At 35.1% G+C, this 24,467-nt stretch overlaps 2 protein-coding genes across 5 annotated transcripts in view; one reads left to right on the top strand and one right to left on the bottom strand.

Moving 5' to 3' along the window:
• LOC120413530 (dual specificity tyrosine-phosphorylation-regulated kinase 2) overlaps positions 1-24,467 on the bottom strand; it is a 220,987-nt gene that overhangs the window by 67,684 nt on the left and 128,836 nt on the right. The window contains exon 2 of one of the 4 annotated variants that reach the window (XM_039574405.2): positions 16,562-17,612. The exons of the other annotated variants lie outside the window; for them this stretch is intronic. Coding sequence (XP_039430339.1) covers positions 16,562-16,579 — 18 coding nt within the window. The 5' untranslated portion in view covers positions 16,580-17,612. The remainder of the gene's footprint in view (positions 1-16,561; positions 17,613-24,467) is intronic. 4 annotated transcript variants of the gene reach the window in all.
• LOC120413534 (THUMP domain-containing protein 1 homolog) lies at positions 576-2,070 on the top strand. Its single transcript, XM_039574409.2, has one exon. It carries the CDS (start codon positions 1,547-1,549, stop codon positions 1,721-1,723), a length of 177 nt encoding a protein of 58 aa, XP_039430343.1. The 5' UTR covers positions 576-1,546; the 3' UTR covers positions 1,724-2,070.

Raw genomic sequence — 24,467 nt, 5'->3', positions numbered from 1 at the left:
AAAAACATGGTTGAAAAACTGTCCCGTTCCACCCTAAAAATGACGATTTCTTGTTCCACCTTATGTACTGGAAATTTATAACTTTTTCGAAACTTTGTAAATTCTTCACATAAGAAGCACGCAGCATACACTAAATTATAATCACTGTGCACAAAACATTAGCGACAACTCGAAAATATAATTCAACAAGTCAACAAAATAAAATTTACCATAAATTTTGCCTCTTTTCCAGCACTTTGCTTTCGCCATACAAAAATTTCACCACCGAAAAACAGCTCCAAAATGTCGATTAATAGCCTTACCTCAATAAAATTGTAATCCCTACACGTGCTGCAACCAGCAGAATCGGCAGATAACAACCAATAGTCACAACACCCGCGAAATCCGCGAAATCGTCGTCCAAAACTTGCGAATCGAGCTCCTCCGCGAGAAAATTTTCGTTTTATTTTACACGAATCAACACCAGCATCAGTGACATTAGTATTGGTAATCATCAAGATTCGATTCATGGGTGTTGCCAGAAATTTCATTCATGCACTTAAGCATTACTTATTTTAATGTTAGCATTTTCATCCTAAATATCGTAAAAAAATATTTAAAACGTTCAACTGTTATTATTATTTATTAAAAGTACTATAAACAGGAATAAAACTATGATAATCTATTGAAAAAAACTCATAACAAAAGTTTTTTCTCTAAATTCCAACGTTCTTGGCAACACTTTTCTTTGACACACCACGCAAATCATCTGACACTATCTGACAGTTCGATTTGTTTTTATCAGTGATCCCCGAGCACCGCGTTCAACCGCGTTCTCTGTTTTCTGTACTCGATCAAACACCAGCACCGCGTGTGCACGCGTACAAGCAAACCTAAACTCTGCCGTGTACAGTCTGTACGCGCACACGAACCTCGAGTTTAAAACCGAACCTTGCACCCCGGGTACAAACCTCGTGCAAGCCGACGACGCAGAAAAGAGACAAAAATAGTTCCCTCACGCTCCCTCTGCTGTAAAGCGGTGTTTCATTCTCCGCTGCAGTCACACTACAGTGTTTGCCACAGAGAGAGTGAGAAGCAGTCATTTTTTCGTCTCTTTACACGTTCTTCGCTCGCACGGCGTTGTACCCGAAGTGTGCACCCCGTGTTTACACCGCGTGTAAACTTGAGTGCGCCGTGCGGGGAGAACTCGAACATAGCAGCCTGGTGTGTTTGAGGTTCATCTGCACTGAAAACTTGTACGGCGTGTACGGCGTGCGCGCGTTTCGGGAAGACTGGTTTTTATTGTCAGCCGTGCCTAAAAAAATCTCGTCTCGTTTTTTGAGAATTTACGGTTCACGACAAGTGGATTCCGGGACGCGTTCCGGCTGCGCAGGAAGTTGGGTGAATCTCCGCCCAAGGAACAACCTGCTGAAGAAGGCGCGGAAGAGAAGAAGGAGGACATTTCGGTGCAGGTGCAAAAGCAAGCTGAAGCGGCCAAAACGGAGAAGAAAAAGTTCCGGTTCGAGTCGGTGGACACTGGCGCGAAGAATACTGCTTCATCACGACGATGCTGGGAGATCCGACCGAACTGGCGCTCAAGATCCTGCGGGACGCGGCCGAAACCAAGAAGCAAAAGAGCCTCTACATTATAAAGCCAGTGCCGAGCGAAGTGGTCACCAAGGCCAACCTGAAGGACATCTTGGGCGGCGCCGGCAAGCTGTTCGATCGGTACTTTCCGAAGTAACCGAAAACGTTCGCGATGATCTTCAACCGGCGGTTCAACAACGGACGAGGGCACGATCAACGCGCTCGCCGAAATGATCAGCGCCAAGAACCGGGGCAACAAGACCAACCTGAAGCATCCGGAGCTGTCGGTGATCGTCGAAGTAATCAAAGGGAATCGTGCCGGAGTTTTTGAAGCTGTGAATGTACAATCTGCTGGAGATTTGCACCCGGAAGGGCGAGGACGCCAAGTCGCAGGAATCGACCGAGTCGGCGGAGCAGAACGGGAAGGAGTCTGGCAAGAAGGTGGCTGCTGAAAATGGGGAGACAAAGGATGGAGAATAAAGATCCAGCAATAGACGAGGACGGTTCGTACAAGGAATCGAAACAGGATGCGTTAATTTTCGACTGTATTTTTAAGTACGGTAAAGATTTGCATAATAAATAACTAAATTCATTGACTAAACAATTGCGAAATTTTCTCGGTACGGCAAGCCGCTGCGTACCAAGTGCTGGCTCATCTGGTTCAGTTAGGCTACAAAAGCGCCTTCTCGATGACCACGGTGACAAGCTTCATCGCTTTTAACGAAATCGCTTTTTCTGCCTAAAAATCTCGCGAGAATTTAGAGCCACACAACAGTAACACAGAAAAGTATTCCGGGACACTTCGAAACTGGTCAAATGATGTCAGCTTCAAATATTTATAAAATAAAATCTTGCTGGAAACTTTAGTCGCCAAATTGGACGGTGAAAGCGATTCTATTCATGAATAATGTTACAATTTTATATTTTTTATCTATTTTAGAACAAAGTTTATATTTAGCAAATAGTTTCAATGCCAGGGGTTTTAAGATGAAAATATAAATTTTAATGTCCTCAATATAGATTTAAAAAAAAGTTTGTGCTCAAATCAACCTCTAACCTTTTTGCCGGTTTATATGTATGTAACCCCTTAATTTTAGAAACGAAGTAAGTTCATAAATACTACTTTTTGATTGATTGTCTGAGGTAAAATCATTTTACATTGCGATTGGTTAAAATTATTGTTAAGGACGATGAACTCACTAGAGAAAAAATCTCCTGTTCTGACTTTAAATTGGACAAAGCAAATCTATGTCTTTGGCATGGCGTTTTTCATTTGAACAGATTTAAGAAAAAAAAGAGAATTTAAAATATTGAAGAGATACCTTGTTTTCAAATGATAATTAAGGATTAGATAAGCATTTTTCAAATGTTTGGCAAGGATGGCTGTCAATACCACTACTACTACACGATGTCACTAATACATGTACATCGATGACGTCAACAATGATGGTCATCAAACCAACACCACTGCATCGCACTAATACATTAGCACTCAGATTGCCTTCACGTTTCACCTTAAAACTGACTGTTAATACTACATCCTGATGATATTTCTTCAATTCCAACTTATTACAAACTTCCTTGGGCATGAGTAAGGACCTCGACGCCGTTAGCAATGTTGGCTTTAAAATAAAATTTCGTGATAATATCACTTCCCCCCAGCCAACATTTTTGCCATGCGAAGCGGGCCTCGACGCTGTGTCTAGGTTTAATTCCTAGCTAGGAGCCATCAGTGTCTTAAGAGGTGGTCCCAAGGCCGAGTAGGAGTTCATGAAGCAAATTAGTCGTCTCCCACCCCTTTTAAATTGAAAAATGAACTCTGAAACCAGCGCTTACTCACAACAGAAACAGAGGCCTCTTCTAGGCATTGTAGGATAGAATAGATTTTGAAATTTATTTAAAAAAAATATTATTACGTAGCATTTTGATATGTCAAAATTTCCATAGAGTCTCGGTCAATCAATAGTGCGATGATATCAGACAAAATTCGTTAATCTGTTGAACTAACGGTTTTCGGATTATGGTTGTATCGACCATTGTTGCGAATCGAGGGTCTACTGGAGCCTTGACGATCAACAACATTGACGATCAATAACATTTCAAAAGGGCGCATGGGTTTTGTGAACAGGAGTGTGTCTCCTTCACTCAAATGACAGTTTACATAAGGTATAATAGATATGCACTCTTGTTTGCAAAGCTCTATGCCCTAATGAAATGAATGGCATGAAATAGTCGTCTTAATTACTAGTGTTCAACTTATGAACTGTTCATTTATGTTTATTGGTTTTTGGACGCGGCAAGACTGGTTTAAAAACAAGATCCTTTACCTTATTTGGCGTTATAATAAAACATTCGGGGATTTGAGATTAAATTTACTTTCAGACAGTTTAGTTTAGGTTGTTGATTAAAGTTAGATAGTTTTCCGTAGATGAATAATTGGACTTAAATGATTAGTTGATTTGAACGAAGTGTAACATTTCATTGGCAGATCTGTTTCTAGTTGTAATGTACGACAAGACTATTGACGGACGTGACAGGTCGGCAGTTAGTTTTCATCTTTTTTTCTCTAGTATTTTTTATTTCCTTTAAATTTGGAATACATCATAGGTTTCTTTTGTATAGATCTCCGATTAGTTACATTTTCTTATTTAATTAACTAATAATTTAATTTATTCCGGGCCTTCTTACTTTGAATCACAATTTCAGATTTTCTTTATTCAGTGTTAAACTTAGATTACCGTAACTGCTCAAATCATCCAAGTTCTTACTACTCACATCAACACTAATTTTCTTTCACCTCCCCCCTCCCGATCCCCTATATCTTCCGGTGGTGTTCATTTGGTATGCAATACTAGTTCGGCCACTACCCTTTTTTCCACAAGAAACCGGACTTGGACTGACTTGAGGCCGCGTCCCCCACCTTGCTCCGTAAAACGAAAAACGAATTCCAACTTATTACAAACTTATTACTTTAACAAAAGTGATATGCTACTTAGTGTCCGGATTTCGAATCATGACGTTATTAAGCCCTTTATTATGATCGACGACATTTTGTCAATAAATGATCTGATTTTCAATGTCAATAAATTTATGTTTTTTGGAACTTTCTCATTTCTTTGATTTTTTTTCAAAATAATGATGGCCGTTGCAAATATTTTTCAAAGTTTATGGCAAACAATTTTTGCTTAAGAAAAAATGTTCTGGAATAAAAAATTTACTAATAAATTACAAAAGGCTGAAAAATTTACATTGGATTGATTTTTGTTGGTAAAACTTCAAGCATCATCAAAATTTGGCCTTTTTGCCGAAAACGAAAATCCGCCATCTGATTATATGACCCTAAATGACGAATTTTGTGACCCATTGGCCCATGTGTTGAAAATAACCACATTAGTGGCAAAAGTACCATAAAGTTGACATCGAAAAACAATATTTTAAAGTATAAATACCATTTTCAACTCAAATTCTCATATTTGGGTTCTTATCACTCAATGAAAAATACAATTTAATACAAAACAATACAAAATTTAAAAACTCGAAAAATATTTGCGAAATTTTCGAGAAATTCTAAATTGCTAAACGAAAAAAATTCCCTTAATATGGAAAAAAAATCTTTAAAAATCATTCATGTTGAAAACAGGGTCATTCACCCTAGCCAAGCAGTTCTTTGAAAGAGAACGTTGAGACTATGCCTTTATGCAAACTTCCTCCATTCGCTGGGTCGGCTAAATCTGATAACTCAGCAGGTCAGCTGCTTAGCCAGCTTCATGTTGTCTTGGGCTTAGTCCGGACTGCAGTTCTTAGTGACATCCGGTTTGAGCATAGAGTTTTAAAAAATATATTTTTTTTTAATTTCGCACTCAAAAAACCTTTTTTTCTTGTAATAAAATCATATTATGTTCAATGCTAACTTTTGGCCAAATTCCCCTAATCAAGTTCCTAATAAATTATATTGCTCAGTGTAGCTAGCCTAAACCAAAACAATTTGACTACTGTATGTGTGCGCATAACTTAATCGTGGGTGTGTGAAACTTGACGTGAACGCTGCTGGCGGAAAATGCTCATTTCTGGATGTAGAACAGAACAGAAGCAGAAATAAACAGTAATTGGCACCGCAGCAGCTGATTAGAACAAAGAATGAGTCGTTAATTTCAGCAACGCAATTTTTTATGAGAGTGGCTTTATGAGGGTGTGAAAACTTTGAAAAAACAGCAAAGACAGTGTGTGAAGCGATGACCATGGTTTGTAAAATAAATCTTTTGAAATTGGAAAAAATAAAAATATTACAAAAAAATTACTCATCACTTTAAAAAAATTTCTGATCGGTGAGATATATCTGAAACCTTCATTAAATCAGGTTATCATTGTAATACTATACTGTCTGTTGTTTGGAAATTGCCAGTGATTGATGTGTTTTCACTTTTGTTATTGAAAGAGGAACGCACTTTCACACAATTGATCATAGATCAAAACAATCGATTCTCGGTAAAGCCGGAAGCCTACCTGAATGGTATCAAAAACTTTGAAAGGGGAAATTGATAACATTGCCGTTGTCAGCTATAGGTAAATATCTTTCGAAAACGATATTCGTATTTGTCTATCGTTTCTTTGAGATAGATTCTTCAAATGGTTGAATTAAAAAAACAACGTTCGATTGGTGCTTTAAAAAATAAAAACTAATGTTATGAAACATCTTCTTTGTATAATTTTCGAAATTAAGGTCAATTAATCATTTTAATTTTTATTAAAACATTTTTTTATATTTTGAACACAACTAAATATACCTATATATTCGATCACACTTGCTCTTAAACAACTCAAAAACAACATTTCCTTCATTGCTTCCTGCTTCCACCCACTGATTTAGTACCCACCACCCACCTAACTTTAAAATGCACTGCCACTCTGCCTTCAAGTGCAATTTCAAATTAACCTATCGCTCTTTTCACTCCATCGGAGCGGCCGTGTGCCATTTGCAATAAACCCGATCGTCAATCAGGTGCCATTTCGCCGAAAGAGCATCCCCGCCAAGCAGCAGCACTGGCCCTGGCCCTGGTCGGCAGTAAATAACAGTTGATGGCACTGGAAAGTAATTAAACAGCCGCCACTCAGACCCGGGCCAATAAATTTCCACATCCTGTCGATGCTGCTGCCTTGACTCTGCGCAGCTTGTTTGGGAACATTTTCCGGGAGGAGGGTAATTCTCTACCAACTCACATGAAATCGGAAAAAGTTGCCCTGACCCCTCTTCGATTTGTGGAAACTTTGTCCTAAGGGGTAACTTTTGTCCCTGATCACGAATCCGAGGTCCGTTTTTTGATATCTCGTGACGGAGGGGCGGTACGACCCCTTCCATTTTTGAACATGCGAAAAAGAGGTGTTTTTCAATCATTTGCAGCCTGAAACGGTTATGAGATAGAAATTTGGTGTCAAAGGGACTTTTATGTAAAATTAGACGCCCGATTTGATGGCGTACTCAGATTTCCGAAAAAACGTATTTTTCATAAAAAAAAACACTAAAAAAGTTTTAAAAATTCTCCCATTTTCCGTTACTCGACTGTAAAAATTTTTAGAACATGTCATTTTATGTGAAATTTAATGTTTTTTTCGAATCTACATTGACCCAGAAGGGTAATTTTTTCATTTAGAACAAAAATTTTCATTTTAAAATTTCGTGTTTTTTCTAACTTTGCAGGGTAATTTTTTAGAGTGTAACAATGTTCTACAAAGTTGTAGAGCAGACAATTACAAACATTTTGATATATAAGGGGTTTGCTAATAAACATCACGAGTTATCGTGATTCTATGAAAATTTTTTTTTGAAAATGTTACTTTTTGCGTTTCTCTTTGTTTCGTCGTCCGTGTCTGTCGCGGGTGACGATGAACGGCAATGATCGATGACGACCAACTTTTTCAAAACTTTTTTTCGTAAAATCGCGATAACTCGTGATGTTTATAAGCAAACCCTTTATGTCTGTATATCAACAATTTTGTAATTGTTTGTTCTGCAAACAATCTTTGTAAAACATTGTTACACTCTAAAAAATAACCCTGCAAAGTTAGAAAAAACACGAAATTTTGAAATGAAAAATCAATGTAGATTCGAAAAGTACATTAAATTTTCCATAAAATGACATGTTCCAAATTTTTTACAGTCAAGTAACGGAAAATGGGAGAATTTTTAAAACTTTTCTAGTGTTTTTTTTTTCAATGCAAAATACGTTTTATCGGAATTCTGAGTACACCATCAAATCGGGCGTCTAATTTTACATAAAAGTCCCTTTGACACCAAATTTCTATCTCATCACCGTTTCAGGCTGCAGATTATTGAAAAACACTTTTTTTCGCATGTTCAAAAATGGTAGGGGTCGTACCGCCCCTCCGTCACGAGATATCAAAAAACGGACCTCGGATTCATGATCAGGGACAAAAGTTACCCCTTAGGACAAAGTTTCACGCAAATCGAAGAGGGGTCGGGGCAACTGCTGTGTGAGTAGGCGGAGAATTACCCATTTTAGAGTGTTCACTAAAATTTCGATGTTTTAACTTATACCTTTCCATATTTCTATAAATAATTTCATACTCCTTTAAATTTAGTTTTCAGCACATTTGAGTTCCTAATTTTTCACCTTGAAGAAATCCTTTAATTTTCTTGGAAAATTCAAACGACCTTATTGTGAACCACTTTAATTTTCAACCAAGCAAAAAGTTGTCCATTTCAATTTGAACAACTTTTCAAAACACTAAAGCTCCAATAGAAAACAAATTTTGGATAATCTAATTTCTACTTTATTTTGTAATCTGGGTTGCTGGTTAAAAACTTATTTAACTTGTAGAATGAAAAATACGAAATAATTACAAATGATTTTTTTGGAGCCATACTAAGCTTGATAGATAAGTTTAAATGTTCTTGAAGGATTAATTTTCAATTCATTTTGAAAAGTTTTTTATGTTCGTTAGTTGTTTGACAACATTGATGAATAGTATTATTTAAATACTTTCAAAGCGGCGCGTTTTTCTCAATGAAATTGAGTTCACATTGGAAAACGGACTGCATTATCTGATTCTTGGTCAATTTAACATCAAAAACAGTTAAAATAAGTTTCTAACATTCAGGTTTATAATAGATTTTGCAACATTATTAAAAAATATGTTCTAATTTAAAGGATTTTTTTAGAAACACAAGTTTTTTAGTACATCTGGAATTTTTGCTTCAAAATTGGTTTTGGTTACACAAAATTATAATTTTTCATGAAATAAAAAAATTCAAACGTAAAATAAGGAATTGAAAATGAAACATTGGAAATAACTTTACAAATGGTCAATTTAAAAAAATCAATTCAATTTGCACATTTTTGAGCTTATTGTGTTACAAAACATGATTTAAAATATAACAGATATCTTGAGACAAGTCTTAACGTTTGAATTATAAAATACATTAAGGTTTATGGATCTCAAATATGGTTTAACCCATTCCAATTTGCCTACTTTTTTCACCACACATTTGAAAAGGGTTAAAATCGGTGTTTTCAGACCTTTATGAATGTTAGGGTTATTTACCTTGGCGAAATTTCAAAATATTGTTATTAAAAAGTATGGGTTATTCTCAAAAGTTTTTGTTTTTAAACATTGAAAATCGGACAGTAATTACCAAGAATTCTAATTGGAAGACACTAAACAAACTTATTTTTCTTAATTTCAATTCTTTGTACATCAAAGTAACTAATTGTTCAGTTTTCAAAGGCAAAAATGAAAATAGAAGAGAAAATTATCTCATGATTTTAGTATACAAAAGTTATTTGAGAATTGGACAAACTAAAAATCACAAATATTCTAATTTATACTCAAAAATTAAGTTTAAATGGCTTTAACTTTTAAACAGTTTATTTTATCCATAAATTCTAGAGCAATTTCCGATTGAAATTTGATTCTTCGTAAATCACCCTTTTTTGCTCCAAAATTACATTTAAAAAAAATGTTTAAGGGATTTTCATTTTTTGTGAACAAAGATAAAAATGAGCATTTTTCAGGAGTGTAACCACTTTTCCAAATTATCCTCTTGATTACCTACATCATTGCTCATCAAAGCAAAGCAATTAAAACATTTTATTATTTGTTTAGATAGCTGCAAAAAAAATCTGCTTAAATTTGCTGATTTTATGAAGAATTGCTTTTATTATTTTTTAATTTGGTCTTAAATTTTATTTGTTTTCAAGATTTACAAAGAAATTTGATACCAGAACTAAATATGATATACTACCATAACAAAAAGTTTTTAAAATAGGCGAAAACACTAGGAAAATTCAAAATTAAACAAATTGATAACCACAGGGTTAGGCATTGATTTTCCACCAACGTTTCACCGCCTTCAAAGTCATTGACTTCCCTGGCAGACGTTATCTTGGGGAGGTCGGAATGCCTCCTTCAAGGAAGCTAAATTGAACTGTAAAATATTAAATTATGGAAGAAGAAGGTCGTTAAATTTTGCACAACTTCTTCTCTGACCATGTTCGCATAAATGTCCCATTTTCAAAAACTGGAGTTCCTCAAGATATCTATAACAAAGTGCTGGATATTTTTGATTTTTCTGAAATAGCACATGACTCTGAACCAAACTACATCAATTACTCAACATTGAAGTAAATGCATATGGGACATTTATGCGAACAAAACCAGTAATCTCCCGACGCCAAAATGCCAAAAGGCCAACATCGCTTAGGTCTTAATTGTTTGCGAACCTTGATTGGAAGATTCCCCGAAGGGAAAAGCCCGTCCTCCCGCCCTAAAAGTAGTCTGATGAGACGTTTTACGACGCATGTGGTGCTGGCTATCACTTTTACGGTTATGAAGTTGTAGATGTGGAGCAGATTTTACGATATTTACACTGGGTGTGTGTTTGTGTATGTGTGCGTGCGAAATGTTTGCTTTCATTGACCCGCATGATGAAAATGTTATGTTTTCTGAACGCAAAGAAAGAAAATAAACGTTTCCTGTGTAGTGTTCTGTTTCTGGGTTTATGCAAAAGAAAACATACATAAAGTAAATAGAACATAAGTTTTTAATCATTTTCAATAACATACCAAACCAGCTGGAAAAGCTCACTTTAGAAATTTACTTTAACCCTTAATGAGAAAGTAAAGTATAATATTAAAACTCATATGGTTCAGCTTAATTACGCAACTTACATCAACAAAGGTTTTACTTCAAAACAATTTTCCTAGCAGTGTTTTGCTAATTTCCGTTGCCTAGAATAGCAATGCTTTGGCGAAAATCGTATTCGGATGATGATGATGATATGTGTGTGTGTGCTAGCTTGGCGGATGGTTCAATTATCTGTAATTTTTGTTTGGGTTGCTTCGTGCTTTAACCAGAAGAAGGTAATCTCAGCTTGAACCAGGGCAAATAGCTACGCTTAAGAGTTACACAATGGCAATGGTTTCGTACCCTAATGATCTTCCAACTATGGGTATAACAAGACAATTTCCCATTCTGAGCCAGAATAATCGAGCGAATCTTCAAGTCGCGTGGCTGAACATCACCACCGATTCGGCCAAGAATGCTGCGGGCAAAGTGAGTTAATTGAAGCAAATTGGATAAGCATACAACTATGAGGGTCGTATTGTTGCTGACAATTGAGGTGTTTATTTGGGTTACATGATCGCTGAACCGCCATGGAAACCATCTGGATTGGTTTCCGGGTGATGGGTTGCAGTCTCGTCATCGAACGCGTCAATACAGATAAAATATTTCCCAAAAAATGTCAAGCCCCAAATGTATACCACCTGATGCAGCAGCAGCAGCTTAGGCAAGATAGCCGATAACCCGTCGCGGGAGCGTCACATCGATGGTGTGAGTCAGATAACGAGTGTTTTTAAGCGCGATGGACACAGCTTTGCGTACGCTGACTGTCGAGCGCTGAGTGGATTTCCACAGAAAACAGGGCAAAACAAATTTTGAGGTAAACAGCAAGGTGCTCTGGCAGTATTGTGATTCACTGCAGCTTTCGAAGTGTGTTGATTTGTAAATTGGTTAATTTTAGGGAATTTCACAATTATACATCGTTTTTTTTTTTCGAAGAAAATCGATGTCAAAACTAGTTCTGTAAGAAGATCAGCGGTTATAAAGTGAGTTAAGAACAATGCAGCCATTCATATGATTTTTAGTTTGTAAAGGTCACTGTTTTTTTATCACTTAGCTTGAATAAGCTGCAGTTATTCCAAAATAAATTCAAATCAAATCAAATAATTCCTAATTTTTGTTAAACACTTTAAATTTGTCAACATTAATATAGCGATTTTTTTCTAGAGTGTGTCATAAATGAACTTTCTACCACAAAGGGAAGTGGAGTAAAATGACATTGAAATTCGAAGTAGAAAAAAGAATCAGCAAATTGCCTCACATTTTTGAAAAACTTCATGTAAAACCAATGGGTCAAAAATACTCTGGTTTCACTTACATAAAAAACGAATATTTTTTAGGGACCATCCATAAACCACAGGGACATGGTTTATTGTATGAGAATTGTCCACAAAAGGGAGGGGGGGGGGGACTTGAGCTTTCCAAAATACTGTTCACGTGGTTTATGGATAGTCCCTAAGGGAGCATTCTTTTATTACGTAACGCAGTTGGGGTGAAGGGGGGTCGGAGGCCGTGTTACGCTCCATACAAAATTTTTAAAATCTGTATTGAAATTATGTTACGATGGGGGGGGGGGGGAGGTGTCTTAAAATACGATTTTTTGCGTAACGTAATAAAAGAACGCTCCCTAAAACCATTAAATATTTTTTACATCTGCATCCAACTCGTATACTCATGCCAAAAGAAATTGAATTTTATGCACTAAAAGTTGTGGAAAAGACAAAAGATCGAATGCCAAAAGGAAAACAGACATAAAGTTGAAAGGGCAAAAGACGAAAGTGAGAAAATGAGAAAAAGACTTGTTTCAAACATTTTAAAAATGTATTTAAAATAATTTTTTTTTTTTGCATTTGGGAACTCAAAAATAGGCACCTCTAAAACAATATTTTAAAACTAATTAAATCCTTGTTTCAGCAATACTTATTTAAGTTTTTCCATTATTTCAGGCAAGAGCAGCTTTTGAAAAGATGTATGAGATATATTTTTTGATTCTGACTTTCAAATATATTTTCATGAATTTTATGTACTTTCAAAATATTGTTTTCTAGTTTAATTAATATTTGTATGATTTTTTTCACTTTCTACATTTAATCTAAATGAGTCTCTTTAGCAATAATTTGAGTTCAAAAATATTTAAAAATATATTAATTTCTTGTAGGATTTTCAATTCTGTTACACAAGCAGTGCTTTGGAAAGTTGTCAAAAAATTATGTTTTAGGTTCATTCCAAGTTCTGTTAAATTTCCGTAAGTTTTCAATTTTGTACAGATGTATTTTTATTAGTTAAATCATTCAGTCAATGGAGCACTTCCATTCGAGCAGTTTTTGCTTTTTTCTACAATGTATTTCTTATGGAGCGAACTGTCAAAAACTGCTCGAATGCGGGTGCTCCATTCACCAGATCGTTTTAAAGGTAATGAAAAAGACTGAACCCAAAACATTTTTTATTCTAAATAACTAATTTTTGTACCATAAGTATTTTTTGTGAGTTTTTCCATTCTTTCAATAATGAATAGGTCTAAAAAAATTGTTTTTAGAAAAAGTCTTATTCTAAACATATTTCAATTTTACTTAAATGTGTTCTTTAATAATTTCAATATTATTTTTAGTGTAAATTTTCATTTTTAAGAGTGCACAGCAACGAAGCAAGTTGTTGTATTCTTATTTCAAAATTGTCAAACTTATGGACCTAATCCTGTAACAACTTTGTTGTACGTTACTTTGTGGACAGTACTTTAGGGGGTGCATTAAAAAGTCAAAATACCCAATCTTGTCTAAGTTTTTGTGAGTTTTTCTATTCTTTCTAACATGAGCAGTTCTTTAGTTTTTATGTTAAAATTCTGGAGTAAAGCATTTATTTTTAAGAATATAGTTTTTTTTTTTTCAAAATAATTTATTGTTGCCTCTTTGGTAAGATTTTACATTCTTTCAAATATGAAATTTTTTATATTGTTTTTTTTTTTATTCGAGAGCTGTTTTTATAACTTTTAACACATATTTTAACTAAATCAAGGCTGATGCAACTATTTTTTCAAGTTTATGTCCCTCGTCTCTGATCAATGTAGAGTGCTAAATTGCTTTCAGTTGATTGGTTTTCCAATTTCCTTGACATTTTTTGAAGTTTGAAAATAAATCCCGATTTTCAATTTCATTTGAGGGTTGTGAAACAGAATACTACATTAAATTTAAAAACACACACACACACACACACACACACACACACACACACACACACACACACACACACACACACACACACACAAACACAATTTTGACCTTTTGTCTTTGGACTTTCTACTTTAATTGATTATTTCGATAATATTTGTAAAGATTTCAACGCCAATGGTTTTTGCCTTCCTCACCTTATTGAGGAAAGGCTATAAAATCACTAGAAAAATGAACTTCTCAATTAGACCTCCTAGACCCACCTTCATGTATACCTATCGACTCAGAATCAAATTCTGAGCAAATGTCTGTGTGTGTGGTGGGATGTTGATCAAAAAATTGTCACTCGATTATCTCAAGACTGGCTAAACCGATTTTGTCCGTTTTGGCCTCATTCGATCCGTCCTGGGGTCCCATAATGCGCTATTAAAAATTATAGAGTTTAGTTAAGTACTTTAGAAGTTATGCTAAAAAACCGATTTTAACAAAAGTTCGGAAGATTGTAAAAAGGGTGGTTTTTGTAAGAAAACTCGTCATGCTATACAGAAAGGTATTTAAAAGACCTTTTCAACGCGTCCAAGACATTGAAGATCTGAAAACCCTATCAAAAGTTATAAGCGCTTAAGTGTTATTTGCGCACTTTTTGGAGGCCGGATCTCAGATATTTTGATGAAAACGTTGTCCGGATCTCTCATGCGACCTATCGTTGGATAGGTTATCAAAAAACCTTTCCAAAGCGTCCAAGACATTTAAGATCTGACAACCCTATCAAAAGTCTTAAGCACTTAAGTGTTATTTACGCACCTTTTGGAGGCCGCATCTCATGATCATCTCATCTTATCTCATGATATTCATGCGACCTATCTTTGGATAGGTAATTAAAATACCTTTTCAACGAGCACGAATTGGATTGAAGATCTGACTACCCTATCATAAGTTGTAACCACATAAGTGCCCTGCAATATGAAGATCTGACTACCCAATCTAATGGTATGAATAATGAGTCAAAATTGATAAAACTCTGAAAAATACCGCCATTTTGTGTCTATTTTGGATAGCACCCTGTAAATGTGAGGAAGGCACCAACCACCTAAGGATAGATTAAGTAACGTTTTTTTTTTGGTTCGAATTTAAGAGATCAATATGTTTGTCATGTTTTGTAATTTGCTTTCTCCTTAATTTTATTTGGAATATTTAAAAAAAATGACAAATTAAGATTATAAAATAGCGTAAGTTATGGAATCAGATTCAAAAAAATCGAATCTTGGATTTTAGTTAGTCATTTGAATTTCCAATAACATGCCCTATTTGAAAATTGCTGTAAAGATGATCACAAATCGCTTCGAGCATGAAAACTGGATACAGCAAAAAATTAAAAATATCTTTTAAAATATATATAAAATTGTTAATTTTCAAAATAATTAAAATGTTTCCAATGATTCCAAAATTTTATTTTTCATGTCAAAAAATATTATTAATTGACAAAAATTATGTTTGAGATGATAGTAGATTGAAAATTTAAAACAGGTTGAAATGTTTGAAATAAAAAATCCTTTTTTAATAATGTCAATAATGATAATTAAATTTATTAATGAGTTATTTTTTGCACGATTGCCTCAACTTTGAACTTTTATTTATAATTAAATAAAACAAGTTTAAAAGCTTGTTTATTTGATCACTTGAGAATTCAGTTCTATTTTATCACCTTAGTTTAGGCCAAAGTATATGTCGCTATCGCTATTTAAGCTATGCTCGACACAAAAAAAAGCGGGATCAAGCCTCTTCATCCTCTATTTTTTTCTAGTTTGGCTTCTTTCTACAAATTAAAAAAATCTTTCAAATCATTTCTCAACAAAGCCTTTCTATTTTTTTTAATTTGAAAACAAATATTCTAATTAAAATCTTTAATGTATTGTACTCTGTTAATTTTAAAGGTCAGTCAAACATAGAAGAAAAAAATCATTTCTGATTCAAATTTTTATTTTGTGTTTTATTTAATGATTCCATAACAATGTACAATTAACTGGACTAACACGGACACACAAGGCAAAAGGAGACTTTAGCCTTGTTCTATTCGTCTAACTGTTTAGGAAAGAGGGATTCTCAAGAATTTAATTTAAAATATATAAATGTTTGATTTTATTCTTTGGAAGTAAATAACAGGCACTCACGTTTAATTGGGCAGGAAAAGCCGTTTTCTGACAGTATTAATAACTGTAGAAGAATAAATCTTATTGTCAGTACATCTGAATGAATATGTATAGCAGGTTTGCGTAAGATCAATCCTAATATCATAAGGAAGTCCAAATAAGGAAACATTTTCTTCGATGATGTATCTTCAACATATCCCATTGTTCATATTGAAACAATACCGGAAATACTTCAAGGATGCCTCATCATAACTGTTTATCTAAGCCATAGTTTATCATCTCTATCAAGTGAGCTCGTGCCCAACTCGTGCTATCCTTCCTTACCCAGCCTGCCTCCCTTCCTGCCTGCTCTCTGAGTCAGCCCCGTAGGTGCATTAATAAATCATTAAAAGAATTGCATAACCCACTCTGCGGCACTAACCAACCCTGACTTAAAGCTGCGCGGTGGCGCGCGCGCGCTCACATACCACGAATGCAAATCACCTCTCCTCCGTACGACGCCAACAAGTTGTGTTCTACAACCCAACCCCGCTCTGTACTTACTGGTCCACGATCCAACATGATTGCTGCAAAGGTGTGCTGCTGCCTTTCAAAGATGCTGCCAGCGGTTTCGCTGGTGACCTCGATTCTTGGCTGGGGTTTCGCTGGAAGGTTTTTTTTTCTTTCTGGAGGTGGCGTTACACGCAACAGATTAAGCACATTTAATTCTTCTTTGCTTTTGGGGTGACGAAGCTTCCACTTGTGTAACCCACGTGCACTTCTTCAGCTGCTTCGCGCTGGGTACGGGTTTGCTCACCAAATGCACACAATGCTGCACAACTTATCAAACACCTCGATTGCACATGTACACGAAAGGAATTACTTTCAATTGCAATTGCTGCGCTCACAACAATTGCTCAGTCTTCTTTCTTCAGCAAACAACGGTGCTTCTATGCTTTATGCACTCTGTATTGTAGATATTGCTCACAAGAAATCACCTCTTTGCACACACTCCGTGTGTGAACCTGTGTGAATCTTCTCCTCTTTATCTGGATCAATTGGTTTTACCGGATGAACTTGTTCTGTTTCAGCTACGGCACCAGCTTCTTACATCTTGCGTTCTGCTTCCCAACCTGGATAGCTCCCCAAATCGAACGCGTTGAACTCTTCAGGAAGTTTCCCGCTACGCTTGAGGTTACTCGGAACTCAGAACTAAACGCAAACTGCTGCACAAAACTGTCGAACTTCTTGTCACATTTCTGGTGAACCGAACACTCGCAACTCTCGAACCGCTCCGAACTCCTCCAACTGCGCGTGGTGGCTGCTAGGAGTCGACTAAGAACCGTCAACGTTTTCTTCGAACCCGTTCGCTGAGGTTTCCTTTGTTGGTTCTTGCGCGAGCTCTCTCTCCCGGGCTCTCTCGCGCGCGCTGACTCTCCGAGTCTGTTATGTTGTCGTCGTGACTTGGCGTGACTCACGACAACAACAACAACAACTGCAGTTCCTCAGGTGAAGTCGAACCGGTTTGCTTTCTTCGACAGCTGGGGCTTGTTGTTGTTGGGGCACACGTGCTGGAGCGCGCGAGTTCTAGCTCTAATTTAGCGGAGTGTTCGACCTGCGGGAAAAGCGAGAGGAAAGAAAGGGGAACTGATGTAGCATTACTTGGCCTAGAAGGGGGTAGTGCGAGTGAGCGGGTTGAACATTTTAATGTGGTGTAGTGAGTTCAATACGCGCGCGGGGTGTAATGGAGCAAATTGGCCGCTAGGGAAATGAGTGCGTTTGGAGTTCCTGGTTCTACGGGGAGGGTATAATGTAAACACACAGCACTCCACCGGAGCACTTTAAGTTGCTTTATGTAGGCTAATGGAAGTGAGTGAGTGCGAGCGAGCAAAGCGCGCGGTTGAACAGCTGATGCAAGTTTGGATTGTGCTTGCTTGTCGGCTGGCTGGCTGCTGCTTTGTTTACATTTGTTTTTGAGAGGTGTTTGCACTAAACCAAGCTCGTTGATAAACGATTAGCGTGCGAAGCGATATGAAGTAGACGGTTGGGGATTAAATCAAGAGGGGTGTTTATTGCAAGAGTTGCTTGTGGATTGTGATGCTCGTGTTTATGAAAAGAGTGAGATTTTTTATGTGACTAATGTTAAACATTGCTTTGAACAGTTATCAATGAATTACAATTTCGAATTTATAGAATTATTTCACGCTTGTAATTATGTTTTCATAGTAATATTCAAAACGCATTAACTAAATAAAAAAAAAATTTATGGTTTCATAAAAAAAGTATACCAAAATGTTTGAGATCAAAACCATCAGCAGGGCAAATAAAAAAAGTACCACATTGAAAACTCCATTCCTTATTTAGTAAATTGAGTTTTTTTGGATTACTACATAAGGAAAGGAGGCAAAATTCCTCTAACTTAGAAATTCGTTACTTTTATTTAACTTCAGTGAACCTATGTCGCCTTAACCTTACCAATCTGATTTTTTTTTTCATAACTCAAAATAATAGAAAAATATATTGTCATAAGATCATTAATATTTGATAAATAAAAAAATAAAAGCAGCACACCTGGAATAATGCATTTTTTACGTAATTAGTAGTAAGCACATTTAAAATATTTGATATCGGATGATGATACTATCGGTCAGGTCCTTTGTGAGCCGATCTCACCAGAAATTTTTGTAACAAAACATTTATCTTCAACTTCTAATCCATAAAAAAATCTCATCACTTTATCCTTATTGAGTTACTTTTGATATATACTAAGTAAAGATTTGCGTTAAACATGCAGTATTTGTGTTCATCGACCACAAAGTTAAGTTCAGTTAAATTTGAGTGGTTGAATGGCTATTATACTCTCAAATATATGTTCCCAATATACTACAGACGCCATATATGCCGCCATCTTGGATTTCTGGATATCTGAATACTTTGGAATATCCTAAGCATCATATTCGTGTTCAGTGACCCCAAATTAGTTAGATTTGAGTGGTTGAATGACTACACACAAAAAAAAATTCCGAATGTTACAACATTTATGATGTAACACTTTTGCACGTCATTAAACATTTAAATTTAAATGAAATTTGATGTCAATTTGCAACAAATTATACGTAAAAACATGATTTTACGTGTGATTCAACCGTTTACGTTGAATCTCATGTTTACATCAACTGAGTTTACATCTGATTATTTTTTTCCGTGTCTCCAATAAATATTCCGAAAATTTTACAGGCGCCATATTTGCCACCATCTTGGATTCTGGATTTCTGATAAGGAGCGGCCGTGGCTGACTGGTTACGGTGTTCGCTTTCTAAGCGAATGGTCCTGGGTTCGATTCCCATCTGCTCCCAACGAGAAAGTATAGGAAATATTAATCTTGAAACACTGAACATGAACTAAAAATCAAAGTCGCCCGAGTCGGGGTTCGAACCCCCGTCCTTTGGATTGGTAAGCAAAAATGCTAACCACAAGGCCATCACGGCTTGGTGAACGACGCCTGGAATTAGGAATACTGTTACTATCAAACTATATACGCGCTGGGTCCTTGTCCATTTGACAAGGGTTCGGAAGTTCTAAATAACGTTTGAACCCGATTGGTGCAAACGTTCTTCAGGGCGGGGCTTGTCGATAAAAGCTGAGGGACCTCGCGCTCGGCTAGCCAGCGTAGAAATGGGTCACCAAAGCTCGGCAGAGCTAACACCTTCCAAATGCCTATGCGAGTTATTTATATGTATAGAATGAAGATCTAAAAATACATGGAAACAACTCAATTTGTAAGAAGCGACCGCGTGGTCCCGTTTGGTTGGTTGCACACACACACACATCTTGGATTCTGGATTTCTGAATACTTTGGAATATACCAAGTGTCATATTCATGTTCAGTGACCCCAAATTAGTTTAATTTGAATGCTTGATGTTAAATTTCAATACTTTCGTGTTGATTTGGCCATTGTGTGTTCGAGCCCTAAAAATAGCGAAGCAACTGTTTCGGAGGCTTGGTCGTCCGTGTAAGTAAAATATGCCTTGGACGGAGGAGTGTTAAAGAGTAAAAAAAAATTGTATTCGATTTTTAATGGAAATATTTTGCGATAATAAGTGTGTTTGTAGATTTGGCTTGAAAAAAAAATTTAAGGACATTTTCCCAAAATAAAAAAAAATGCTGGGGTTATCGCTCATTCAAAAATTTCAAATTGCAAAAAAGCTAAACATTTAACTTTAAAACAATGCATTATATTTTCCAAAAATCATCACGTTTTCAAAAAATAATGACTTTGGGACTAGATTCTGGAACATCCTTAACATAAGCGCAAAATTTGCATGTTTTTGGTTCCCTTAATTATTTGAAATAATTTGAGCGATTAAAATGATGTTTTTTTGGATATTAAAATATAAGAAATAAAATTGAATTAAGAAAACAGTAAAGTTTTAATTTGTGTAACTTTTTCTTCTGAAAACTAATCAACTTTGTCAAAACACCAAATCAATAAAACATTCCCTTCTTAGATGTATTTTCGATTATTCATAAGTCAATTTTGTATGACCAGCCCAAAAAAGATTATGACTTGCATGGAAAAACTATGGCTTGCAATAGTGAATGCATAAAGAAAGTTTCACCCAAATTAAAATAGTAGTTTATGCAACAAGTTGCAAAAAGAGGATTTTTTCAGCACGAGTCGTACATTTATCCAACGAGGTTCACCGAGTTGGATAAATACGAAGAGTGCTGAAAAAAAATCAAGTTTTGCAACGAGGTCAATACAACATTTTTTGCAATTCCAAAAAACACACACTGAGTGAAATTTTATGTCAAATTTACATGTATTTTGTCAATAAATCGTTTAAATCAAAAAAATGTTGAAAAGTGTTGATTATCGAAACAAGTGCTGAAAAGTTAAACTTTTCAGCACCCATTTGAGTGCTGAAAAGTAGAACTTTTCAGCATTTATTTTGAAAAGTGTTGCTATTCGATTCTGTTATTTTTGGTACAGAAAAGTAGGCTATTTCGTCGTTCAAGAATGACAGGGAAAGTAAGTAGTTTAACGACGGAATTGCAAAAAATATATATTCAAAAACAAAGCAAGCTAACATTCTCTTAAAATTTATTTAAAAAGCCCATACATTTGAAAAAAAAACTAAGATTTTCACAGCGGATGAAATCGAAACAAACATAATGAGCTCGTGTAAACAAACAGTGCTAGTGCGAATGATGCAAATTTCGTAACAAGGAGCAAGTGGCCTCAAAAAAGTCACACCGTAGCCAAACCACGAACCAGCAGAGGTTGCGTTCCGTGTTTGGTTTGGCCCAAGACGACAACCAAAAACAAGCAGGAAATCAGTGCTAGGTTTCGTCTTGAATCCAAGTGCAACCGGGAACATTGTCACATGGAAATCTTTGTTGGCAAAGTATCATACTGAATTTTTTTATATTTTTTAAGCGAGTTTTTCGAACAGTGAGGTTTTTGCTCATAAATCCCCATAACAAAAAAAAGTAAAAAATGCTCAAATTTGAAATCTCAAACATCATCTACAGTTGTTTTGCAAATTTGTGGTCTTTCGTTGAAACCTCCCATGATCTATATGTCAATCCATCCAGCAGGGCAATCTGGCCAAATCAAAAATCCGAAAATGGTTTTAGCATGTACCAAAGTGGTACATATGTGTACCTTTAAGGATTTTTGATGTACTTCAAAGGTTCGATAAGTAGCCTTGCCCTTGGAAAGATAGCTGTTTTTTAGAAAACGTCACCAAATCAACTTCTCTATTACAGAAAAGTGATGTACCAGTACCTAACGAATCTGTGTTCAGATTTTACCTAAACTTCTTATAAGTAGTACTTCCCTTTATACTTAACTTTTGAAGTACTTTATATATTGATTTTGACAACGGGATCGTGTTCCTTGGAAAATTTTAAGTAAGTTTGAGTATAAAAAGTCCATACTTAAGTTGATTTAGGCCAACTGTAGAACAATTTTTCGATTTTTTGAATATAAACTACCATGCGTCTCCTTTAAAATGAAATTAAACTGAAGAATAATAAAACCAACAAGTAATACAATAAAAACTGAAAGGGGAAATGTTTTTCTAATGCTTTTGCAAGTGTTTGAACATGAATCAATATGTGTATACATACAAATATGGATTAATGAAACAATAAATTTAAAACTTGGACTCAAAATCAAACAAAACTAAAATAAAATCTGCCCGTTATTTTCACAGACAATTGTACGAATAGAAAAGTGAGTTTATGTTGTCTGTGCACAATGTACAACACATTTACCAACTTGTACTTGCATGGAAATACTTATTTTCTAATAAAACAATTCGAATATTTGAGAAATTTGGTGAAAATCCAAAATAAATCAAATAAACTCAAAAACTAGCTGCCCGTTGGCATCAAAGACAATTGTACCAATAGAAAAGTGTGTTTCTGTTGTCTGTGAACAATGTACAACACATGTACCAACTTGTACTTGCATGGAAATAATTATTTTCTAATAAAACAATTCAAATATTTGAGAAATTTGGTGAAAATTCAAAAAAAATCAAATAAACTCCAATAGCAGCTGCCTGTTGTCATCACAAACAATTATTACGATAGAAAAGTGTGTTTTTGTTGTCTGTGAACAATGTTCAACACATGTACCAACTTGTAATTGCATGGAAATAAGTATTTTCTAATAAAACAATTCGAACATTTGAGAAATTTGGTGAAAATCCAAAATAAATCAAATAAACTCAAAAACCAGCTGCCCGTTGGCATCACAGACAATTGTACCTATAGAAAAGTGTGTTTCTGTAGTCTGAGAACAAAGCACAAGACATGTACCAACTTGTACTTGCATGGAAATATTTATTTTCTAATAAAACAATTCGAATATTTGAGAAATTTGATGAAAATTCAAAATAAATCAAATAAACTCCAATAGCAGCTGCCCGTTGTCATCACAGACAATTATTACAATAGAAAATTGTGTTTCTGTTGTCTGTGAACAATGTACAACACATGTACCAACTTGTACTTGCATGGAAATAATTATTTTCTAATAAAACAATTCGAATATTTGAGAAATTTGATGAAAATTCAAAATAAATCAAATAAACTCCAATAGCAGCTGCCCGTTGTCATCACAGACAATTATTACAATAGAAAATTGTGTTTCTGTTGTCTGTGAATAATGTACAACATATGTACCAACTTGTACTTGCATGGAAATAATTATTTTCTAATAAAACAATTCGAATATTTGAGAAATTTGGTGAAAATCCAAAATTAATCAAATAAACTCGAAAATCAGCTGCCCGTTGGCATCACAGACAATTGTACCTATAGAAAATTGTGTTTCTGTTGTCTGTGAACAAAGCACAAGACATGTACCAACTTGTACTTGCATGGAAATAATTATTTTCTAATAAAACAATTCGAATATTTGAGAAATTTGGTGAAAATCCAAAATTAATCTAATAAACTCAAAAACCAGCTGCCCGTTGGCATCACAGACAATTGTACCTATAGAAAAGTGTGTTTCTGTAGTCTGAGAACAAAGCACAAGACATGTACCAACTTGTACTTGCATGGAAATATTTATTTTCTAATAAAACAATTCGAATATTTGAGAAATTTGATGAAAATTCAAAATAAATCAAATAAACTCCAATAGCAGCTGCCCGTTGTCATCACAGACAATTATTACAATAGAAAATTGTGTTTCTGTTGTCTGTGAATAATGTACAACACATGTACCAACTTGTACTTGCATGGAAATAATTATTTTCTAATAAAACAATTCGAATATTTGAGAAATTTGATGAAAATTCAAAATAAATCAAATAAACTCGAAAACCAGCTGCCCGTTGGCATCACAGACAATTGTACCTATAGAAAAGTGTGTTTCTGTTGTCTGTGAACAAAGCACAACACATGTACCAACTTGTACTTGCATGGAAATAATTATTTTCTAATAAAACAATTCAAATATTTGAGAAATTTGGTGAAAATTCAAAAAAAATCAAATAAACTCCAATAGCAGCTGCCTGTTGTCATCACAAACAATTATTACAATAGAAAATTGTGTTTCTGTTGTCTGTGAATAATGTACAACACATGTACCAACTTGTACTTGCATGGAAATAATTATTTTCTAATAAAACAATTCGAATATTTGAGAAATTTGATGAAAATTCAAAATAAATCAAATAAACTCCAATAGCAGCTGCCCGTTGTCATCACAGACAATTATTACAATAGAAAATTGTGTTTCTGTTGTCTGTGAATAATGTACAACACATGTACCAACTTGTACTTGCATGGAAATAATTATTTTCTAATAAAACAATTCGAATATTTGAGAAATTTGATGAAAATTCAAAATAAATCAAATAAACTCCAATAGCAGCTGCCCGTTGTCATCACAGACAATTATTACAATAGAAAATTGTGTTTCTGTTGTCTGTGAATAATGTACAA

Source organism: Culex pipiens, chromosome 2, assembly GCF_016801865.2.
Source record: "Culex pipiens pallens isolate TS chromosome 2, TS_CPP_V2, whole genome shotgun sequence".
NCBI classification, from domain to species: Eukaryota; Metazoa; Arthropoda; class Insecta; order Diptera; family Culicidae; genus Culex; species Culex pipiens.
This window is presented reverse-complemented; position numbering and strand designations above follow the sequence as displayed.

Coding starts and splice junctions, on each gene's coding strand:
- LOC120413534 (XM_039574409.2), top strand. CDS start 1,547: ATGCTGGGAGATCCGACCGAACTGGCGCTCAAGATCCTGCGGGACGCG.